The sequence below is a fragment of the Zootoca vivipara genome, chromosome 5 (genome assembly GCF_963506605.1).
Source record: "Zootoca vivipara chromosome 5, rZooViv1.1, whole genome shotgun sequence".
Classification (NCBI taxonomy): Eukaryota; Metazoa; Chordata; class Lepidosauria; order Squamata; family Lacertidae; genus Zootoca; species Zootoca vivipara.
The window spans coordinates 9,608,000-9,632,957 of record NC_083280.1 but is presented as its reverse complement, the minus strand read 5'-3'; the positions used below and the strand labels follow the sequence as shown (position 1 = coordinate 9,632,957).

Below are 24,958 nucleotides of genomic sequence, written 5' to 3'. Positions count from 1 at the left end.
ACGGGGAACCGCATCAAACCCTTGACTTTGCTCCTTAGGATTGCTAGATGGGGCTTCTGGAGGTACTCAAATGACTCAGAAAGCCATCTCTCTTAGAGTGTGACATTGTGCATATAGCCTCATGCCGTCTAGAACAGTCCTGCCCAGAACGACCCAACAGGGATTGTCCACCTTACGGTTTAACCTTGCCAGGCAGCTTTGTGCATTGCTTCAAGTTGGCCAAGTCCGTTATTTCTTCCAACCCCAGTCTGCACATGGCCAGATTTGTGGCATCCCCCATTCATAGTCCGTTATTTCTTCCAACCCCAGTCTGCACATGGCCAGATTTGTGGCATCCCCCATTCATAGTCCTAAATGCCACACGTTGATTGTGGAGCATGTTTCCTGCTCTCCACTTTTGTGTTGGTGTGGGAGTGGTTCTGGGAAGGGTTTTGCGACTGTCTTTTTGCAACTTGCATCTGTTGTATTTTGGCATTGCTAACAAGCTTTCTTCTGCTGCCCCAAATGTTAACCCTCAACCGATCCAACAGAAAATATTTGGATGTAACTGGCTCAAAAGGGACAGAAGAGAATCCTCCTCTCACAGTAACCTTTGACAGTTGGGCCTGGTTTATCATGAGAACAGGCGTAAGGAACGTCCAGCTCCCACCAGCCCTATACAAAATGGCCAGTGGTCTGGGATGATGGTGGCTGTAGTCCACTTAATATGGGGCAGGCCATGAGTTCTTCACCCATGGCTTGGAGAGTACAATGTGTGCAGTTCAGAGGAGACTTAAATGGCCATGGAAATCAGCAGGTGTTTAGGCCCCCTTGTTTAGAACCAGTTCAGACTTTACAGATTTTTCCGGGACTTGGCCATCCTCTGCTTGGAGAAAGAAACTCAGCCACTCTGTTTACATTAAACAACAACAGACAAGAAATAAGCATACATACAGGGACCTGTCTCTAACATGCAATCAGTAGAACATTTGTCTATCGAAATCTCTCTATATATCATGCAGGAGTGACTTAAATGTCCAATAGGAAAAGCTGAGAAAAGCAGCCAGGAGCTGGAGTTCAGGTAGCTCAAGTGTAGAGACCTTGTTTTGAATGCAGAAGGTTCCAAGCTTAGGCCCTGGCGTCAACAGGTAGGGCTTTGAAACACTTTGGGCTGAACCCCAAAGAGCTGCCAACCAGTGTAGACACTGCTGAGCTAGATGGACTGGGGAGTTGATGCATAGCCACCTCCTGTGGCTCTGCTCCCTAAAATCCCGGGGATTGCAATTGGGTGCAGGTACTACACATTTGCCAACACTTACAGAACTTCCCGGGTTCCCCAGGGATAAGGAATGCAAACCCAAAGATTTGCAGTGTAGACTGGCCTGAGGGAGAAGGAGGGACGTTTGTGTTAAACCCACATTGAGAAATCTGGGTAACGCTGGACCCTGGAAATGTTGAGGGACTAACTACTAGTAGAGCCTGTGTGCTCATCATGGAGCAATGCCAACAATAATTTGGTGGCGGACACAACTATGGCCATCTTTATCCTTTTTGCCATGTGTCATGTAAATGTGTTGAACCTCCGTAACAGCTGGACAGTAGAATGATAAGTCCTTGACTGAGAAGGGCCCAGAGACGTATTAGGAAGTATGCAGGGTGTGCTTTCCATCACTTGGCGTCCTCTTGTTGAAGTACTACATGCAGTGGCCGGAGGGCACCAAGTTGGAGAAAAATCGCTGCAAAGGGATGGTTGATCATGCTCAAACCTGCTGTCTCTGATCTCCACTGTGCATGGTGGACTTTTGTAGCAGAGTGAACTTGGATAGGATTGTGCTGTAATTCGGCCTCAGTAGGGTGGGTGGGTAAAGCACAGCTCATAATCTCCAGCTTGGGGCAGAATTTAGGTTTCAATGAGATCCCGTGCAACAGATTGTGCTTGTTGTGTGTGTGTACTCACCGTTTTCAACAAGAATTACCATTTCAGAGAAAGCCTATTTTGTTACTTAGCTGCAGAATTAAATATTTACTGACTTGTTTTTTTAAAGAAGCTGGGAAATACTTTATTTTTAAAACGAGGGTGCTTTCAGGTGTGAGACATTATTCTTACTATGCCAAAGACTGCGCTTCATCAAACATGCTTGGTTCAAGGTCCTGCAAATTGGTCCTCCTTCATGAAGAAAGAGCAAGCCCTCTTGATACTCAGTTGTGGACAAGCATGGTGGGGTGCACTGCTCTCAAGGTTTGAAAAGGCCCCTGCATGGTGCCATTGGAAGGAGCACCGAATGCAGCCCCATCTTAGCTGTTTGAAGCTGTGCAAGCTGGACATTAAAGCAGCCTGTTGGAAACTAGAGCAATAATAGGTACCAAGTAATCTTGACCACGGGTACTGTGGCCACCTCTACCATCGTTTTTAGATCCTCTGTGGAAACAGAGTTTAATATAGCGTGCTGATCGTACTGCTATGTCAATAGGTTGTTCTACAAAAGTTTATGGAAATTATATTTATTGAATAAATCTTTTGACTTTTATGCCACTTGTCTTTTCTTCACTGCTTAAGAATGGGTGCTTAAGGATTTGAGGGTGAGGAATTGCGTGTTTCAGTGCATTCTGCAAATCGTCTGTGCACAAGTAGAGAAAAGAAAAAGGTTTGCAACTCTGCTATCCACCTGCCAATTTTTTAAAAAAACCAGGGAATTCAAATAGTTAGGTGGCAGCTTTTTCCAGTGTTTTGTGTCTTTCATTGCGCTTCCAAAGTAGGGATGAGGCTTCAGTAGTCTCCCACTTGAATCCAAGGGCCCTTCAAACTTTGATTCTAACATCTGGAGGGCCACAGGTTCCCCATCCTTACTCTGCAGATTTTAACGCACTGGTTTAGATTCTTGTTTAGTCACATTTAAAGCAGGGCTGCAATATGTGCAAGCTTTCTTTAGGGTGCACAATAGCATAGAATCGTAGAGACTGCAATGCAGTCTCCATTTCCCCCTTCCTTGCCACCCACATGAAATTAGGCTGGGGGGTCACCCAGTGTTCTAAATATCTAGTAAATGGAGAGTTGGCTCACAAGTGCCTAAGCATCAATACAGCACTTGCAAATTGGGAGAAGCCAAGAAATAGAAACTTTTTGTGTACTGTACTTTGAGGCTGCTGATTTTGTAACATCATTACACTGCTGATAAAGGGTTTTTTTTTCCCCCAAACGAGATCTGGACCTCAATTTTTCACTAGATTCCAGCAAGTGTAAAGAATGTGTAAAGAATCTTAACAACTCCTTTGTTGTTCAGTTGTTTAGTCGTGTCCGACCCTTTGTGACCCCATGGACCAGAGCACGCCAGGCACTCCTGTCTTCCACTGCCTCCCGCAGTTTGGTCAGACTCATGTTGGTAGCTTCGAGAACACTGTCCAACCATCTCGTCCTCTGTCGTCCCCTTCTCCTTCTCCCTCTTTCCCAACACCAGGGTCTTTTCCAGGGAGTCTTCGATTCTCATGAAGTAGCCAAAGTATTGGAACCTCAGCTTCAGGGTCTGTCCTTCCAGTGAGCACTCAGGGCTGATTTTGTTAAGAATGGAAAGGTTTGATCTTCTTGCAGTCCATGGGACTCTCAAGAATCTCCTCCAGCACCATAATTCAAAAGCATCAATTCGTCAGCGATCAGCCTTCTTTATGGTCCAGCTCTCACTTCCATACATCACTACTGGGAAAATCATAGCTTTAACTATATGGACCTTTGTCAGCAAGGTGATGTCTCTGCTTTTTAATATGCTGTCTAGATTTGTCATTGCTTTTCTCCCAAGAAGCAGGCGTCTTTTAATTTCGTGACTGCTGTCACTATCTGCAGTGATCATAGAACCCAAGAAAGTAAAATCTCTCACTGCCTCCATTTCTTCCCTTTCTATGTGCCAGGAGGTGATGGGACCAGTGGCCATGATCTTAGTTTTCTTTTATGTTGAGCTTCAGACCATAGTTCACACTCTCCTCTTTCACCCTCATTCAAAGGTTCTTTAATTCCTCCTCACTTCCTGCCATCAATTTTCAGAGGTATGGAGTTTTGAGCATAGGGTGGCAACCTTACCTCCACGTCAATTCTAGGTGTACACCCAAAATATCATTAATATAAATGCATGTAGCACGCAGGTACATTCATTAAGAAGCCATGTGGAGTTTACACTCGCGGCACAATCGAGGGCAAATTTGAGATCTGCCTCTGTGTAATGTGTAAAATGTTCCTAAGTTAACCTGCTCCTCTTGCTCAAGAGAGCCCTCTGGAAATTCCCGTCACATCTTGAAAACAGAAGACCCGTGAGAAAAGTAAAAGCTTTTAAAGCTATATGAATCGTCTTTTAACTTACTCAAATCGATTTTCATCAGAGAACAGTTTTAAGAAATAAGTTACTTTATTTAACAGGTTGTTCAAGAGACAAATGCTGTAGCTTTTGCACCAACCACATTAAACATGGAGGTACCTTAGTCTCTCTCCCCCACCCGCCCCAAGTAATCGCAAAGCAATGTGCCACAGCTGGGAATAAAAACCCCTCCACTGCGTAACCAGAAAGTTGTGGAATGTTGTGGCAAACAGGAGGCTGTTGGCAAGGTTCTGCTTTCTCATTCCTTGCCATGAGTTGTTTTTGCTTTAATTTTTTTTTAGAATGCATCAAGTTTGGGGTTGTTTTTTAAACAAAAAATTTCACCATGACAACTGGGCCGGAACTTTATTGCCTCTGGTCTGTCGGAGGGATTTTTCTAGGTAGTTACAATTTAACTTACAGATTCTGATCACGTGACTGAAATAAAAGCCTTGATTCCCAAATATTTTCATGTAGCAAGGTATTTCTAATTCTACATATTGGTATATATATATAAAAAATCAAATACAAGGGTTTGAATTTTGTTTAAGCATTCACTTTTTCTAATATTTGGCAAAAGAAAGTGATTTGTGAAGGGGAAGATTACTGCCAAGTTGAAGAGTGGGTTGATTTTATGAATACTATCAACCCAAAAAGGTTCACAACTTTTAATTTTTTAAAAAAAAAAAAATCAACACATACAAATGGGCATAAAGTTTGGGCATTTTTCAGTCTCTCGTAGAGCTGGGCATTTACATTCAGAAGCAAGCCAACAATAAGCCAAACATCTCTTGCCACTGGACACAATCCAACCAAGCGTTGATTTGATAGCACACTTCCCATTGAAAAGAAAATTTGACCAGTTTGTGCCTGTTGAACTGAACAATCTTCTTAAAATTCAGAGATGCAATCACACAAATAACCTTAGTTTCTCTGCTACTTAAGACAGCAATGCTTTATGTAATGCAGTTTTATAATTACACAGTAATTATAAATTGTGTAGTACCAAACTGATGGCAAAATCCATTTTGTTGAAAAGGCCTCAACATTGCAAAAGGAATTCTTTAAAAAGAAACAAAAAAAACAGCACAGCATTTATGCCCCAACCTTCTCCACAAGGACAGAGTTAAGTACATCTCATTGGGGGGGAAAGGAACACCAAAACACAAAAAATACACAGCATACATCAATGAGTCATTCTGAAAAAAACTGTACCCAAATTTTCTTAAGACTGAAAACAGCACACACACCTTGTAGTTTTCATAATTCAAGTCTCCACTGATATTTACACGAGAGAGAGAAAAGAAACAATGCAAGCAGTAAAGCAATATATTTGACTTTGCCAACTCTGGCTTCTGAAGAAGGGATTCCCAATTTTTATCTAATGGTTTTCTTAAATTAACACAAGACTGAGCTTTACCAAAAGGGCACAGCTGAGAAAAGGGGAAGCCCCTTTCTCACAATTTCATACAGGTTTTTAAAAAGATAAAACAATTTAATACTCAAGTATTTTTCCTAAAATTATTTAGCATGTGCATAAGTGTTTTCTTTCTTTCTTTCTAATTTTATTGATAAATGAGACAGGACACAATATGCCAAGCCTGAACTTTTCCTTTTTTAAAAGAAAAGGACTTCTAATATTGGATGGGAAAACTCGTGTTTTCTCTGCGAAATGATTTCAAGAAAACAGCTTAGTATCGCTCATGAAGTTACATGACATTATAGCCAGAAGGCGTTTCAAGTGCTGCTTTTGTCATGTAAAAACACAAGGACTAAAGCTGTGGCTCAAAAGGAAAAGCCAAACTCTGTGAACTGGACACAAGTGTAGAAGCAAATGAAGTGCACTGGAGCCCAGTTCAGATGCAAAGGTTTCCCCATTGCTTAGGCACTGGGAGATCCCAGGGGCTCCCAACAACTCTCTCCCATGCCAATTCTATCCCCGTTCCTTTTAGTAATCATGTTTAGTGTGGCACTTGAACCAAGATCAATACTGTGGTCAACTTTAACCAAGGTTTGCAAACTAGCTCCTTCACTTAAGTTTCAAACTCTGTCTTAAAGCATTGGGGAGATGGGATCGCTATACACGGCTAAAAGGGAAGAACGGGTCATGAGCCCAAAGCGCACTCCCAATTTCTCCACCATGGTTAAGCAAAACATTTCGCCTGACCCAGCCAAAGTTAAGCACCACCAAAGAGTCAACGATAGACTCTCCCACTAATAGCGCTTAATAACCCATCTGGCCGGATTACGCTAGTTATAATATGTACTTGCTTAGGAAAGATAAACTTCTGAACCCAGCAAGTCTGGAGCTCACACAAAGGCTTCACTTAAGCAGGAGAGCTCTTGTGCTAGCAATAACCTCGCGCAGGGGTTTCTGTGGCCACGATTGCAAAAATGAATTGAGGTGTTCCTGCTTGCTCAAGGTGTCTATGTGCTAGAGCCTGGCAGAACTATTGCTCGGAGTAGGCATGCCTCTGTTTGATAACCACAGCGATCTGCAGTTAATACGGTAAGTTGCCTGTCACCGATGAAGGACGTGGACCATAATGTCAGTACCGCTAACATCATAAAATTTTTGTATTAATGGCTCAAACCATCAAATATAGAATAAAATGCATTTCACACTCATTGTTATACCCACAATCAAAAACCTCTGTTGGCCCTAATCAAGGATTCTATGTATTGTGTAGCAAACATTATAAATTCAGTACTGTATTCAAGTTTTAACATTTCAGTAGAAGTTAATGGGGGCAGGAAAGATTTCATGGACAAAGAGATGCTACAAAAAAATTTATTGGGTAACTAAGAGCAGTTGTGAGCAACTTATCACCCACATTCTAGGATGAATCCTGCTGGCCTATCAGAAAACCCGACCCCACTCTTGGAAGTTAGAAATAACATGACCCATGATACTTCGCCCCAAGGATTGAGGGATAATAAGAAGTGCCCCAATTCCCTGAAGAAGGAGGGCACCCCTGCCGCCCTGGAATGGTATCATCCAAGTCAGCTGCAAGACAGTCTATTGAGGACGTGGTGGTGGAGAGGGTATCACTAATTTAGGTGGGCACAGGAATTCCAGGCCCTGCCTCTTTCTCTCTGCATGCATGGCATTGCAAAGAAACGCGGTGGTCAAGGCTGGAGTGCTGGCAGACAAGGGAAGCCACCGAGTGTTGGCAGGGGGCAGGGGGCACAGCAAGAAGCATGAGGGACAGGCAGAGACTTAGCAAGATTCACATGGCCCAGCTACTGAGGATCGGGGCCCTAAAGGATGGTTCACCTTTCAACATTAGGCACCCAGTGTTTCCGACTAGATTATCAAAATATGGATACTGTTGAGCGCCGTATCTCTCCTGCGTTTCAGCAGTGTTCACTGTTAGATACAACAGAACTTCAGTCAAGCACCTACATAGCTGGGTAGCCCGATATTGGTGGGCAGAAAAGCCCAGACCTTTTGCCGGGGTATTTTTGACATTTGCTTTAGAACAAAGCAAAGAAACCCCTTGCCACTCACATGGACAATAGCTGTGAACAGACTGTACGGAACCAGATCCAACGAATCACTCTTTTAGGATATTCTCAGCAAAGTCTTTGCAGCTAGCCCAAAGGTGTGCTACTTGAAGCTTTTCTGAAACAGATTGTGATGCTGATCTGTGAAATTATTACGTCAAAGATTTTGCTTGGTGAAGACAGCATGTGCCTTTAAGAGGAACAAGAAATTTAAAAAAAAATCCAAAAAGCATTTTAAGATTTATGGAAAGGATTAGGGTGCTTCATTTTTTAAAAAAGAAAAAGAATGATATCCACAATGCTGGAGTTTTCAAATGGGTAAGGCTGGCCCAGGCTAGATGAGAAGCCCAAACCACCCATCGTCTGATATGGTCCAAAGTAGATCCTTAAAGGTTTGACTCAACCCCCAGCCTTTATTTCTTGAGGATTGGTCTTCAGTCCTGTTCAGTCAGTCAGCAGAAATTGACTGTGCAATTTTCCCCCATGTTGTTTATTTTGTACAGACTATGTACATTCTAGAAGGTTCATTTAGCACTACACTGTCGTACTTTTTATTCCAGCAATTTGAGGGCGTGCAAATTCCACGAAGTCGTCAATAAGAACAGGCCATGCCCCTGCAAGAAAAGAGGGAGAGAGGTGGAATTATTAAGCTTCCAGAATGCCTTATCTGAAGAGTTGGGGACTATGATTCCCGCCCCCCCAGCTGTTACAAGAAAATGTCACCAGAAAATATTTAGCATTTTATGTGTTCCAAGCTCTTCGCATGCATTATTACCTCAAAACAGCCCTCCAATTATGGCCAGAATTTTTATTTTCATCATTTCGTTTTTTAAAAAAATCTTTAAATTTTAAATCCTGGGACAGCCACTTTTTTGACACACACATTTTAAAAAGTGAGAGCAATTAGTCAGAAAACTTTATACAAGGTTCTATAAGATTGAATGCTAAGTTTTTTTCTTGGATATGCTAATTTGGAGTTTTTTAATACAATTTTTAAAAGAAAAGAAAAGAAATATTAGCATTCACAGAGCCACACACAGCACCCTGCTGAAGGAGATCTTTGGATCAAGCCAGGGCCAGCAGGGTTATATTTAAAAAGCTTCGAAACGTGGGCAGAGTGCCTTTCGCTCCCCGCCGAGCAAGTACAACCTTACCCTTGCCCAACACAAAAGAGAGGTTTACAAGGCTTGCTCCCCTCCCCTTGTTTTCTGCACTCCTCTTTACAGAGATTCTCCAAGCCTCTCTATCTGATCCTTGAGAGTCTCCCCAGACCACCACCCACACCCTTTGTCCTTCTTCGCTCCTTTCATGGGGTGTTACTTCTGGCTAGATTGTGTTCTGAAAATGCCTCATTTGCCTGCAGGAAGGGGAGAGCATGTGCAGGAGCTTGCCCACTCACCTTCATTGCTCCATCCGCATCTGGTCCCACCCACCACTGCCAAGTGGCCCCTTGAAGGAAGGTGGCTAAGAAGGAAATGCTAAGAAGGAAATGCAGCCCTCAAATGCACCCCTGCTGTACACAGCTAAGAGCTGTCTTTCACCCCACCATCTTGCAGAGAGAGGCAGCTCCTCGTTAGCACCCAAGGGATTGAAGAGAGCAAGTCTAGGGAGCTGAGCAGGACACTTGAGGGCAGGCAGAAAGGGAAGTCGCACATGGTGGTTAGTTCAGCCAACTGGACACGGGTGTGTGGCAGATTCAGTGGCGCGGGGGCCAGCCTGGGAACCCAACTGAGTAGCGTAAGAGGAGAAGCAACTCAATAGTGGAAACAGCAGCAGGCGCTTCTTGCTGTGGAGAGGCTCACTTGCCATAATTAGATCCGTGGTCACTATGAGGATGGCAATGACTAGAATCGTTCTGGATTGAGCTCGGTATATGCAAGAAATGAGTGGCTTTATTTTTCCAGAAACTGTTTTAATACCCACTGTGCCCCTTATGATATCAGAGATTGCCAACGAATTGAAAATTATGGTCGCAGGGGAAGGCAACAGGAAACTACTGAAGGTCCAGGGCAAAAGCAGGATCACTTAGGGGGAGAAGCCTCTTGGGGACAGAGGACTCTACACAGGCCAAAGTGCCCCAAGAGGAACAAATAGCAACTTTACCTTCCTCATCATAATTCGACATATCATCTGCAATCATTGCGCTGAAGTCTAGAAGAAGGTTCCAAGTGTCCTTTGGTATAGATCTTTTATGATGTTCCTGTTTGAGGGAAATCAGAGCATGAAAAGCATTAGCTATAAATGACGTCCCTGGCAGGGCCAGAGGAGAGGCTTTGTCTTAATGGAAGAGCATGCAGAATGTCCCAGCTTCCATCTCCAGTTGAGAGGCCCTTAGGACTGGCTATGAATCCTGTTCTTACTCCTTGGGAGCTACTGCCAATAAGAACAGACTGGGCTAGTGGCTCAAGATACAAAACCTGCAGTACAACTGCATGTTCACATATGACCTGTGAAGTCAAACACAGCCCACCAACCAGGCCCGTTTTTGTAGCAAAGCCAGTCAGGCGCTTTACACAGCTGCAAGTCCCACAGGCTTTAGAACCATGGTGGGTCAGGAGGGGGGGGAACCCCAAAATAATTCTGTAAGAGATATCCAAAATAATCCTTTTTTAAAAGAATGCCATTTGGGATTACTGCTTTTAGTTGTCATCCCAACACCCTCTTTCTTCAAGTTTTAAAATCAAACAAGGTTTTGGGGCAAGGAAAGCTGCCGGTTATCTACAGTGTGGATTTGGGTGGTGGGCGGCTAGCTGCTGACCAATGCCACGTGCAGCAAAGGTTGTTGATCTGGGTCCCGTAGGGAAGAATCAGGCAATAATGTTGGCTGCAGAACCTACCAGAATTGGGCACTTAGTCATTACTAATGAGGCAATTAATACTTGCGCTTACCAATAAAAATTTGTTCCACAAGTCTAGGAATTTAAATCGTCCGTGAAGTACTAAATTCCAGTAGGCGATGGCCATTTCTAAGTCTGCAACATTAAAGAAAATGGTGTAATTAAATAAGTAATTGAGGCTTTCCCCCTCCCCCCTTGTCCAGACACACCTGTTCGGAAGGTGCACAGTAAAAGTGAGGGTTGCAAAGAACACTCTCTCAGTACAATAGCACTTAAGAGTGCTTTGGGATCTTGGGCTGGGGAATGAGTGGTTCTCCAGATGTGGTTGGGCTCTAATTCCTGTTTGTCCCAGCTAGCCTGGCCAATGGTCAGGGATGATGGAAGTCGTAGTCCAGCCACACCTGGAAGGCCCGAGGCTTCCCAGTCCTGATCCTGGGTTGTGGCAGAGTGCAGGCAGGAGTTTGCCCATGTTCAATGCAGTAGATCACTCACTTCTGTACAAGGAAAATATTGGCATACATACCTAAACCTTTTTGTCCCGGATTCTTTGCGAAGTTGAAGGTAAACTGATAAAAATCCTTAAATCTTCCTGGCTCTTTCAATTCTTGTTCCATTTTTGGAAGCTGGGCCTTTAGTTTTTCTATGCTGTCACATCTGTTGTTGGATTTATTTATTTGGTTTAAAAAACAAACAAACACAAAAGTTTTTCTTTGCATTAGTTTAGGATCATGTTCTAAATACTTTGTAAAATGGCATTACTAAACAGTTGCTTTAACAAAAAAAGTAATGGGAAGAAAATATCATTTGATCATTCCTGAAGCTCTCTTTTCAGTTAAGCAGTGCTGAAAATACATTGTCACCAACACATTTGTGGAACTTTCCTGGGAGGCAGAGGCTGAGGCCACCTCTCCAAGAAATACAAGAAACCCCCTTTAGGCTCCAACTCCTCTTCTGTTCAAATCTATGGATATGATAACAGCGGCAAACATCATCAAACAAAAATCAAACAAAATACCACAGCTGGGAAGGGGCAACATGTGAAAACAGGCTGTTTAATCTCAACAATCTGGCAGATGGTGAGTTGTTCTTGTGAACAGACAAGGTCTCAAAGAAATGCATTATCAGGAGCGCAAAGAATGCCATGCTCAAATACACCATCTGTGCTCCCTCACACCTCAATCAAACCTTGCACCAACATGCTTATTGGCATTTAGAAGACAAAAGACTGAGCAAATGTATGCATCAGATAGTTTGAATTCCTGGTAGCTGAAGATTTGCATGGAGCATTGTGTTTTAAATTTCAGCATATGGCCCAGACCTATATTTTTACTGAGTTGAAAGTAGCAGTACGTATGATTTCCTAGGAGCTTCGTGGGGATTGAGGGAGCTGCCAGGATTGAGGGAGCTGCATTGAAAGGAGCCCAGAGGTGCTACTGCAAAGCTGCACCTGAGGCTGGCACTGGGAAATCAAGTGTGTGTGTGTGAAATAAATTGTGTTCATTCATAGAGACACAGATACATAATACACATTCCTCCACCAGATAAGAGTTTGAATGGCTCTTCCCGAGTTATGTAAGATTCTGCTTCAAGCATGGAAGTACAAACCTTTCCTTGCACAGAAAAGCATGCTCAGCCTACTTTCATAGAGTCGTTGAGCACTTACCCTAGTTCTGTCATCCCATCCATGAATTCCGTTTTTAAGAATTCACATTGCGTCGCAGCTCTGAACTTCCAGGCAATGATCAATACACTAATACTGGCAGGGTCAAGCGCGAGGTCATCACAAAACTGCTGTATGCCATCTATGCCAATTTTATTCTCATCTTGAGGATCTTGGAGTATAAGAGTGAAACAAAATAAAATGAATGGAAGTATCTGTCTTTTTGAAACCATTTCTAATAAAAGGTATGGCAGCTGAGCAATAGTTCAAGAACCTGCTTCCTAAGGGCATTAAATGCTGTCGGCTGCTACATAGCATTCACTTTTGTGCGCTGTTTAATTGCGTTCCCTCTGCAAACCTCATCTTACCTGCAATCACAATTGCATTGGAAGGTGGGTCACTTATTCCCATTTCAAGAAAGAGAGCATGACTCAACCCAACGTGCTCCTGAAGGACTGGATTTTACCTCTGTGAGGAGGAGTTAAAATGCACTCCAGGACAAAAGATTCTAGGGAGAAGATAAAGGAAGGCTTTCCTGTGTCTCAGGGTTGATGAGATGGCTTGACAAATGATTGCCTGGGAGGATGAGAACAAACCGGGCAACCCAGATGCTCTGCCAGTAAGTCTAGCAGCATGACAGCAAGAACAAGCATCTGTGTAGCAATCAGAAGGAAGACCCAGGTCCAGATCTATTTTCAGTCATGACACTCACCTTAAGACCCTTTAACCATCTCTCAGTCTAACCCACCTCACATGGTTGTTGCAAGGATACAATGTGGGATGGTGGGGGAATGTTTGCCACCCTGAGCTGCCTAGAGGAAGGGTGGGATAAAAATGTCATAAATAAAGGGTAGCCTTTGTTATAATGCTTATAGGGCATTGCGTTCTTGGTCTGTTCTGGCCACAGGTGAAACTCAAGTTTCTGGCCTGGATTGCAAATGGAATCTATTGCCAGCAAAATGGTGCATATAACACGTCTTTTTTAAAAGAAAAACTGCACTATACTTACCTTTATATCTATTATATAGCTGTTCTAACTTCTTTCTGTCCAATGATCCTTTAACATTTTCTCGTATATACAGTTCAGGATTTTGGAAAAAGTTATCTGTTGCAACATCTAGCTTCCAGTCATTCTGAGACAGGCAATTCACTGCGGTCTTTTCGCTGGACTGTGTGAAGATCATAAACTGCCGAACTTTATCTTTCTGTGATGACTTCAACTTGTTCTAGAAAAGTATCAGAAAACACAAGAACAGTGAGATCTCCCATGTGCTTACCTGAGGAGGAGTATTCAACTTCAACCTATAGCTCAAAAGGGCCACTCTCCTCAAGTGAATGGTACCTGATAGAGAATTAAGGTAGACATACAGAAAGCCTACCTGTGGTGTTCAACTCCTTCCAATTAAGAATTCAATTCCAAGCTCAATGGTGCCCAAAGCAGCTCACAAGTTCAAGAAACAAGCTATGCAACAGAATCAAGAATAAAACATTGTGTGATGGCTCTCCCTTTCTACTTGAGACAGCCAGCAACTTGGCTCATGGATGTGTCCTGCTCTTTTGTGATTGGGAGGATGTAGCAGCCACAGAAACACTCATGGCAGATCCTCTGAACATTTCACAGAAAGAACATTACAGGGCTTAGGAGGGGACAACAGCTGTGACACAAAGAAACACGCATGTATCCAAATATGTCAGTTTCCAGGAGAGCAGTTAAAAGGGAAACCTGCACAACAGGTTTCAGCACTACACAGAAACTACTGGCAGGTTTCCTATAAACTAGGGGTCAGCAACCTTTTTCATCCGTGGGTCGGTCCACCGTCCCTCAAACCATGTGGTGGGCTGGACTATATTTGGGGCGGGGGGGGGGATGAATGAATTCCTATGCCCCACAAATAACCCAGAGATGCATTTTAAATAAAAGCACAAATTCTACTCATGTAAAAACATGCTGATACCCGGACCGTCCGCAGGCCAGATTGAGAAGGCAATTGGGCTGCATCCGGCCCCTGGGGCCTTAGGTTGCCTACCCCTGCTATAAACTGTTCTCACACCGAATCCGCTAAACTACTGGCAGAATTTGGGGAAGAAGTGTTGTATAAGAGCTATGTGAGGTTGCAATGAAAATGCAAAAATGCAGGAGCACGCAGGAAGCATATGTGTATGCCCCTTTAGATCACAGCCTATACCTTCCCTGAAGCCTTATTGCTAACAGCCTGGCACAGTCTTCAGTATTGCAAATTGTTGGTGTATTTGCTCCATTATCACACAACAATTAATTTGGCTTCCTGACTAATGGAGATTCATAGCCAGTAAACAAGGCCATATGATAGCATCATCTGGTGGAGAAACTACACCAAACAGTCACATGATAAAGCTAGTGGATTCAGACATTACGACTGTGATAAGAATCCACATCTATCTTTGGTTACCTATTTTCCCCTGGCTTAAGAAGACAAGTATAAAAGCCACAAATGGTACAAACAGAATACAGCTTCACTGAATTCCTATTCATGTCTCTCAACTTATACTAGGAAAGATGCTGTATTACAAGTTTATTTATAGGGATTCCTATTTTAAGTGCTTCTGTACATAAAAAAACAAAGTGTTTTTATCATGTATTGTTTCTTTGAAGAGATTCTCTCTTGCTTTTTTATCAATAAATATTCAAGGTGGCTAACAAGACAAACATGCATACAACAAAGAACATTACAATTTAAACCAAAAAGAGCAGTGAGAAGCAGTAAAGGAGATCATCTGTCAAATACATGGAAGAATAAAAACCGTCTTCTTGACTTGTGTCCTGGAAAACAGCAAATTTGCTGCCACCTTGACACCTCAGAGATGGGACACCACTGCATGGAGGGGGGAATACCTTAGCCGAGATCCCCACCCACCAAACCTCAACATGCACTCAGGGGTACTCAGAACAGAACCTACGAAAAAGATCTGAAAGTTCGTACAACTACGCACACAAAAAGTACCCAAACACATGAAAGCAAATACCAACATTCTATACAGTCAGATATGCGGGCCAAAATCCACAGAGCTACTTTAGGTGTGCCCAAGGGTCTGGGAATGACCCATGGAACCTTTGTCCTTCCTTTTTCAAAGAGCAAGAAATGCAGAGAGTGGCATATCACAAACTACTTTTTAATCTCGTCTATTTGCCTTGCAGCACGGGGGCTGCTGCTTGAGAAACTAAAGCCCACCTTGGCCTATTTTGGGTTTTTATCATGTGAACTGCCCTGGTATCTACCGTATACAAGTTTAATAAACAAACAAACTAGTTTTGCATCCCAGCCACAGCAAATTTAAACAAAGGAAGTTGAAAAAATACAATTCCATAATGCTGTCTACACAAATTAAAAAACGGGAGGTTGTTTACTTTTTCCCTTTGACAAACACGTGCTAAGATAAACGAGCACAAACTACTTGCTGGCTGTTCAGTGAGTGAGGCTGGGAACTCAGCCCTCAACAATGGGCATAAGGCACCTTAGCACAGCTTTAAGGAAGTGACATTTTGGCATGCTAACTCAACACTCTTAAGGAAACTTCTTGGAGTGGAACTACATATAACAGGTGTGTTGCTGTTAAAAAGAGAGAGAGAGAAGGAGAGAGAGAGAGAAAGGAAGGAAGGAAGGAAGGAAGGAAGGAAGGAAGGAAGGAAGGAAGGAAGGAAGGAAGGAAGGAAGAAAGAAAGAAAGAAAGAAAGAAAGAAAGAAAGAAAGAAAGAAAGAAAGAAAGAAAGAAAGAAAGAAAGAAAGAAAGAAAGAAAGAAAGCCAGGACCTCCCTGTTAAAGTCTCTCCACTCCCCACAATAGTGTTCATCAGCACTTAGCCATGTTGTGATGTCACTGTGTTGTGTATTTCCCCCTCCCTGTCATTTAAGGGGTGGAGCACAGGCAGAGAAATGTGCTGCATGCCGACATTATGATGTGGCAGGTTACAAGGGAGAAAGGATAGTGCCATTTTGAACAGCAACTCCATGTTGCTCAGCACTTCAGTACCTGTGAACCACTTTCAATGGGGCTACATTTCTTTAAATATCAGTGAACGATCCCAAAACACAGTATCATGAGCAGGTTACAGGTAGGTAGGCGTGTTGGTCTGAGTCGAAACAAAATTAAAAAATTTCTTCAGTAGCACCTTAAAGACCAACTAAGTTTTTATTTTTTTAATGAGCAGGTGTTGAGGACAACAGAGCAATAATCATCACCCCCATACTGCGACCAAACTGCTGTTGCTGATGTTTGTATCTGGCCAGAATGAACTTTTAAGCTCTCTGATTTTCTTACAACGCTCTGGGAGGCTCTCACAAGATCTCCAACGGGCCCACAATATCTTGCAAAGCTTTAAAGAGTTTTAAAGCTCTCTGCCTTGCTTGAGGGGGAAGACCATTTGGCACACTGGATCCAGAAGGTAAGACTGTTCATGTACTTTTATGTCTATGCACCAGCCCCAGAACATAACCTCTGTGCAAAAGGAGTTCTCCAATTTGGGGGCCACTACAAAGAAAGTCCTTTCCCAGGCTGCCATTCCTCGCAATCCTGAGGGCAGTGAAACTACCAAGAATAGCCCCTCTGGCTGGATGAAGGCAGTTTTTCTCTCATATATATATATATATATATATATATATATATATATATATATATATATATCACACCTACACACACACCTACACACACACCTACACCTACACCTACACACACACACACACACACACACACTCATATATCTGGGGCCTAATTCACACACTTATATGACATCTAAGAGGAAACCTGGCCAGTAATCTGGTTGCCGCATTATGAACCAGCTAAAGCAGGGGTCCCCAAACTAAGGCCTGGGGGCCAGATGTGGCCCAATCGCCTTCTAAATCCGGCCCACAGACGGTCCAGGAATCAGCATGTTTTTACATGAGAAGAATGTGTCCTTTTATTTAAAATGCATCTCTGGGTTATTTGTGAGGCCTGCCTAGTGTTTTTACATGAGTAGAATGTGTCCTTTTATTTAAAATGTATCTCTGGGTTATTTGTGGGGCATAGGAATTCATTCATATATTTTTTCAAAATGTAGTTCCCCCCCCCCAAGGTCTGAGGCACAGTGGACCGGCCCCCTGCTGAAAAAGTTTTCTGACGCCTGAGCTAAAGTTTCTAGCTCGAGGGCTGCCTCGAGTAAAATGCATTGCAACAATACAATCCATAGGTTACCAGAAGGTGCAATACAGTGGCCAAGTAATCTCTATCCATGAGGGGCAAAACAGTTGGGAAAAGGCACATCTGAGCCTCCAGTGACAGTGCTGGATCCAGGAACACCCCCAAGCTACAGATCTGCACCTTTCAGATAACTGCAATCCCATCAAAAATAGGCCGTCTGGCCATCTTCCGCCCTCAAGAACTCAGAACGCATAACAGCACCTCTATTTTTTCAAGATTCAGCTTCAATTTACTGGCCCACATTTACTGAAGAACACCAACTTATGATAGCAAGAACGAACTTGGAACCTAATTATATATCCAAACATGTCAAGTCAAGATGACATATCCAATCATTTTCTAGTTCTTTAGCCCAATTATTTATAGAACAAGGAAGGTGTCCCACACCTCTTGAGACACTTATTACAGTATAAATATGCCTTGTCACAGCTTATATTTAGACTGGATAAGTGCTCCATTGTGTTAGTCTCCTCACAGGAAGTTGGGTGTTGATTTGTGCAAATGCAATAAATTAGTTTTAAGGAGAAAACATCCTGGGTGTGTGTGCTGTGAGGCCAAAGTTAAATGCACTCAAAACACCTTGAGTAGTTCAGGAGCCTCGGTACACTCACTGTATTTCCTGAAGAATTTTGCATGGCATTTTCATGAAGCCTGTGCAATATGGCAGAGGAAGCCAGTAGTTAGACGTTCTCAAACCGCTTGACAGGCTAAAGCAGGCGTCCCCAAACTTCGCCCCTCCAGATGTTTTGGACTACAGTTCCCATCTTCCCCGACTACTGGTCCTGTTAGCTAGGGATCATGGGAGTTGTAGGCCAAAACATCTGGAGGGCCACAGTTTGGGGATGCCTGGGCTAAAGTACCTGAAAGAACCTAATAAGCCCACTAATAAACTAAATTTATGTAAACTAAATTACCATGGCGACAATTTTCAAGCTACTTACTATAGAACAATCCCATTAACTTGAATAAATTCTGTAAAATAATTCTGTAAAATAATTTTGCCTAGAAAACAATTTTTTAAAATCTATTCCTCTTCTGCTTGCCTTTTAGAAAGGATTTCTAATGGCAAAAAAATGGTATGGAAACTGAAGCCTTTCAGCATGATCTTTAAAATCTAGCCTAAAAGGTAAATACAGATGACTGCACCTCATAACCCTATTCTAACAAACATATCTGAAGCTGCCCTGTGATCCTCGGATGAACAGCAGTATATAAATTTAATAAATAATAGCAACAACAACCTGGAAGTAAGAGCTACCAATCTAAATGAGACCCCCTAAAGTAAGTGTGCATACGACTGCCGTCTTAAAATGGTTTCCCACCAAAATAAAAGGGGATTACATCTGAATAAATATGGTTGATATGGTTTCCTTGTCTCTTAAGCAAGAAAAAAATGTGTAACATACATAAACAATATATGAAACATGCATCCCCAAGCAGTCTTGTGGCATCTTAAAGACTAACAGATTTCTATGGTCTTAAGCTTTTATGAACTTGTTCTCATTCCAACAGATGCATAAAATATTACTCAGCAGTTACCTGAGATTATTCCTCAGATACATATAGTATATAGTATGTATCCAATGGAAAGCTTTTTGATTCAGTAAAGCTTTCTGTGAATGAAAGAGGGAAGAAGGCTCCCCCCCCTTTTTAAAAAAATCCCGCCTTCCCTGTGCTGCCTCTGCACACCCCACTCCCTAAATAGCATGAACAGGGGGACTGCAAAGAACAGAAGGACAGCATGGGATGCAATCATTCACACACACACACACACACACACAGTGAGGTGGAAAAGTCATATCCAAGTGGCAGTGGCAGCATAGCAACAGGTTTGCAAACTGTTCACAACAGCAGTCAGTGGTGGTAATATTCAATATCTTTCTAGGTGCACTATGCTAATTTAACACCTGGAGTGGGAAGAAAAGCTGTAGCCCAGTCAAGCTTAAATCAACCTGAACCGAATTTGCTCATAAACTGTAGTGCAGCAATTTCAAACCGGAGCCTCACTTTGGAGTCTTCTGTTGAAATGTGGTGATTTTGAGGTGAGCAATAGATTCTCTCCCACTACCTTCTGAACATTTCCATTTTTCAGTATCGTTTTTCCTTCTGTCTCTATTTTCCCTTCTTTTTTGGCATCTATCTGTTTCTTTTACGTGAATAACGAAAAGGCATTAATGAAAGGTGATGGTACATTCACATCCCAGGATGAGCGAGCAACCAAGCCCCTAAGGGGAATTACTGGCGTTAGGATCTGCAAGAGCACCACCTGACACAATATAGGAGCAGAGTTGGCATCTGGGTTCATAGCAGGGCTCAGCCCCTTTGTCTGAGCCTCTATCAGGCGGCCAGTTGTTGCAAGTGAGCAACCACTGGGTTATGGAGCTGTCCATTGGCAAAATGGGCCTTTCCATAGGTCATTTATGTCACTCTGAAGCAGTTTTTGGCTGGGGGCCGCGCAGAAGGCAACAAGCACATTTCCTCCACTTTCTCTTCCAGGTCCTGTCCTGTAGTGAGCGGCAACTCCTGGGCACCAGCCTCATGACGTGCTGCAGATTTAACAATGCCTACCACAAGGCACAGCTGAAGGACAAAGTGCCAGGATGCCACCCCTACTGCCAGTTAAGGACAACCACCATGCAGCTGCTGCTCCTGCCCACGGACGCTTTCGCTGGGTTAAAACTGTATTTTGAGGCACCATGAGGCACTTGGGGGAGCTTCTGCTGAAAACAGGCTAACCCCAGCTAACCCTCTCTGGAGTACCCGCCTGCTTGCATGCACACGTGCACACACTGCAACAAAAGAGGTGTCTGCACAGAACGCAACTGCAAACGGAGATGGGTGCAACATGCAAAGGGAGAGAGGGAGAGGGAGAGATGCTTCCCCCAGGTGGGGGGGGGGGAACGAAACAAGGAAGAGGAGGCCCAGGTACCCAAGATAAAGCAGCACCCATATGCCCAGGGGTTTTTTCCTCCCCCTATCAGTTACCCCACCAGTCCTCCAAGGTTTGGGGGGGGGAAGAGAAAAATAACCCTAAACCTCCCTGACACGTCCTACAGAGACACCCCTGAAGCCCAGCCACACGCAAACCCTTTGGGCACCCCCAAAATCCCACCCACCCCACTTCAGCTCCCTGAGGGGTGGGGGGTGGATTTCCACAGAAGGGCCCACCCCCAGCCCCTATATCTCAAAGCCCCCGACCCTCTCAGCATATGCGGCTTGTGGGAACCGGGTGAGGGCCGGGCTGCTTCTCACCGGCGCCGAGGCCGCCCCCCACCCCTGCACCCCCCCTCGACTCTCTCTCCCCCCACCCCACCCCCGACTAGGCCCCGCGTTGCCAGGCGATGGCGGCGCTTCCTCCCTCCTTCCCTCCGCCCGCTCTCCCTCCCTCCCGGGGCCGAAGGGCCTCACCATGGTGGGGGCTGCGCGCGGGCCTCTCTCCCCTCCCGGGCCGGCTGAGGCGGACACTGAGGAGGCGGGAGGAGGGTCGGTGGCGGCGGCAGCGGCTCCCGGGGCTCCTCCTCGCGGGCCCTGCCTTCCGCCGCCGACCCGCTCATGCGCACTGCGGCGGGGCCGCCCCGGGCCGAGACCGACCGGTGGTGTGGGGAGAGCGAGAACGGCGCCCGCCGCCGGCCGGCCGGGGATCCGGCGAGGCGAGGCGCGATGCGGGGGGGGGGAACGACAAGCCGAGGGGGGGGGCTTCTCCTCACGCGCGAGGAAGCCTCGGAGGCGCCTCTGAGGGAGCCTCTTTTTGGGGGGGGGGGCAAGAGATCCTCACACACACACACCCGACACACAAATTTAGGGGCGAAGCGGAGGAGGCCTGGTATAAGCTGGGCGGAGATGGGGGTCTCCCGGGGTGACAGCGGGAGCCTGGGGCTCAGTGGGGTGACCTATGTGGGGAAAGGGCAGAGGGAGGCCTTATGGAGTTGCTCACCCCTCTTTCAGTGGGGGGCGGGCGAATCCCAATGGGGGGAGGAGAGCATTTTCAAAATGATGGAAAAACATCGAAAGTAAACCCCCACCCCCATAATGGGAGAGCTTGCTACCCATAATGGCCTCTTTTGGGGGGGTATTTTTACCTCTGATTCCCCTCCAAAAAAAGGTTCAACAACTTTAGGGGGCAATCTCCCCTCCCCCCCCCAAAAAGAAGCAGCTTTGGCTGCCTCCCCACTTAACAAAAATCTTAGCTACGCCCGTGCAAAACCCCCCAAGGCAATTTGAGTCGTGCCTCGTATCAAAGGGGCTCTTTATGGGGTGAGGGTGGGAGGAGAGATTTGGTCCTCTTCCTTCTTTGGATGGTCTATGGGGCCAGGGTCCCTTCACTCCCCCCATTAAATATGGGGGGCAAAGTTAATGGACAAATAGGGGGGCAAAGTTAATGGACATTGCTATTCAATTGGTGTGTTTATGTGTATGCCACATCATGTGGTCGGTTATGTGGGGCAGGGCCCCCCTCCAATATTGTATTCAAGTTGGCACCCCCCCCCCCATGGTCACACACCCAGAGGAAGCAATTGAAGCACCTCCCTGTAGGGCCACACCTGAATGGGAAGAGGCGAGATGGAGACCCCTAAGGGGCAAAGGGGAGCAGGGTCATTCTTTCACACCCCTCTTCCGGCAAATGACACCTTCCCTGACATGTGAATGAGGATCATGATCCTGTAGGGAGCACTGAGACACTTGGGCTTTAATGAGGTGGTTCGTGGGGATAAGGAAGAAAACTGGTACCCCTGATAGAGAGGGCATTGGAAAGTTGATGTGGATGTGTGTCTGTGTATATGCTTGTATGTGTACGCCTGTTTGGTGTGGCTGAAATGGGATTTTTATAAACACCAGAGAGCCGGCATGGTGAAATAGGAGGAGAACATTGGACTTGGACGCAGGAGAGCTTTGGACTTTGGCTCAGGAGATCCAGGATCAAATCCCTGCTTAGCCATGAAACTCACTAGGACTATATTTGCATATGCCCCACCTAACCCACATCACATTGTGGATAGAAAACGGGGTGACCCCAATGTAGCCCCCACCCCACAATTCCCAAGGTTGGGATAGATCTGTGATGGCAGTGATCACAGCTGTTTGATTCTGGTTTGAGGGTAGCAAATTGATGGGAGTGAAAACACCTATATTGTGTGAAGAAAGCAGTGGGGGAGAGGAATATCCCATGGGGTAGATCAGTGATGGGCAACCTTTTGAGCTTAGTGTGTCAAAATTCGCCAAAAAACCGAGCGTAACTCAGGTGGTGTGTCACTTCGAGAAAAAAAACATAATTTCACGATATTTATAGTTTAAATAACAAAAATGTATAATTGTAATATATAACTGTATTTAATAAACCAAAAACTAATTATTTAACCAAACCAAACAAAAAACCCCTTATTTAACTCAAAGTGCCCCTTATTTAACACACAAACTCCAGTGGGCAGAGAAGGGAATTGGGTAAACAACAGAATCACACAGTTGACTGTGACTGACCACCTACTGGGAAAGAGACCTTCTCAGTAGTGGAGCCTGCATCTGCCCTCCCAGCAGATGTCAAGGCAATAAGCAACTATTTTACTTTTAAAAGACAACTGAAGGAGGCCCTGTTTAGGGATGTTTTTAATGTTTGATGCTGTATTGTTTTTAATATTCTGTTGGAAGCCGTCCAGAGTGGCTGGGGAAACCCAGCCAAATGGGTGGGACATTATCATTTATTATTATTATTTATTATTATTATTTATTATTATTTATTTATTATTATTATTATTATTATTATTATTATTATTATTATTCTCCTTGAAGTTGTGGGTTGCTCGCAATGCTATAACCTCCCAACATTTGCAAAATGATGTATGCTGTTGTTTGGTGTCCCCTGAGACCCTTTCCAATTCTCTTTATTTTATGATTTTTCAAAAATACATGTTGGGGTGATAATTCCTGAATCCAACTATCTGGATTAATGCCCTATTTTTCCTGGCAAGTCCTGCTTGTGACACAATGTGGATTGTGTCAGCTACTGGGGAGCCTGAAGGATCTTGGCTTGGATATGTCTGGTTCCTGGTACCTCTATGACTCAATAAACAAGAACAATTAGTGCAGAACCTACTACTGTACTTAATCAGACTTCACTGAAGCTTTCACTGATCTTGCCAGTCCCCTGCCTGGCATTACTGTAAATTGTCATTTCTGAAAAACTATTCAGCACGCAAAATTGTTTTGTTTGTTTTTTGATCTGATTTATCCTTCCGATGTAGTCTCCAATGTGTTGAGAAAGCAGACAAAGGTAACTGGAACTCAGGGCTGTGCTATGAAATTGATTGGGAATAGATTTGAGTACAAGCCAAATAAAGTACTTCTTCCCACAACGTGCAATTAATTTGCAGAATTCACCCACTGGCCTGGAAAAGGCATGAGACAAATTCACGCATGATAGTTCTGTCAGTGGCTATTAGCCATAACGTGATACGGAAGTGACAGGTTCAGAGGCAATACCCAGCTGGGTACCACTTGCCAAGGAGGGGCAGCAGATAATACTGCTACCTTCAAGCCCTGCTTCTGAGTTTCACTGGTTCACCAATTCATCACACAGCAAATCTATGATTGCAGCTTTAGTTGATGGATAATTAAATTGTTCAAAGCTTATAAACCTACAAACAATGTAAGAAAAGGTTGGTGCAACTTTTCTCTTCCTGTTTACTCCTAATAGTATGATGGCTTTGAAGTGGCAATTAGTTTACGGCACATATATCAGGGTTTTTAGGTTACAGGTCAAGGGTGTCCCAGCTGTGTTGCCTGAATCTGTGACCCAATTCTTCCTGAGTGCTCCAAGGCATTGCTACCTAATTATCCTTCAGGTGTAAACAGAGGCAGAGGCAGTGGCCCGTTCACACTAAAACAGGGCTGGGGAACCTTTGGTCCTCCAGCTGTAGCTGAACAACTCCCATCACCCCTGATCATTGGGTATAAGGGTTGGGCCTGGTAGTAACCAGTCTGGCCACATCTTCCCACCTGTGCTGAACAAGTTTGGCATGATGAGAATAAATTATGTTAGCATCACACACTCCCCTCTTACTCCCACATTGCCACTGGAAGCGTTCACTTCCATTTTTATTTAAGCATAGCTTGTTGGACAGTCAACCCAACAAATCATTATCTATCTTAACTATGGTTTGTTGTGGGGTGCTAACTACACTCCACATGTGACTGGTGGATTAAGCGGCTCCATTGTCAACTTGGAGGAAGTCCCCCCCCCCCAACTTCAGGTGTGTAATCACTCCATGTGTGTGTGTGTGTGTGTCTGTCTGCCCACGGTTAAATATGTAATAATAATTTATTATTTATACCCTGCCCATCTGGCTGGTAATTATCACTGTACTTCTCTCCAATTTAGTGACCTCACTGCTTATAATTCCATCCCAACCAACCATGCGCAAAGTACCC

The 24,958-nt window shown here is 44.3% G+C and overlaps 1 protein-coding gene across 1 annotated transcript; it reads right to left on the bottom strand.

Moving 5' to 3' along the window:
- Positions 1-1,543: 1,543 nt before the first annotated feature.
- Positions 1,544-21,079, bottom strand: DCUN1D1 (defective in cullin neddylation 1 domain containing 1). Its single transcript, XM_035133489.2, has 7 exons — positions 20,945-21,079; positions 13,333-13,549; positions 12,327-12,495; positions 11,187-11,317; positions 10,716-10,798; positions 9,930-10,026; positions 1,544-8,440 (listed from the first exon to the last, which is right to left on the bottom strand). The coding sequence occupies exons 1-7, from the start codon at positions 20,945-20,947 to the stop codon at positions 8,361-8,363; spliced, it is 780 nt and encodes a 259-aa protein (XP_034989380.1). The 5' UTR covers positions 20,948-21,079; the 3' UTR covers positions 1,544-8,360.
- Between the last annotated feature and the right edge of the window lie 3,879 nt (positions 21,080-24,958).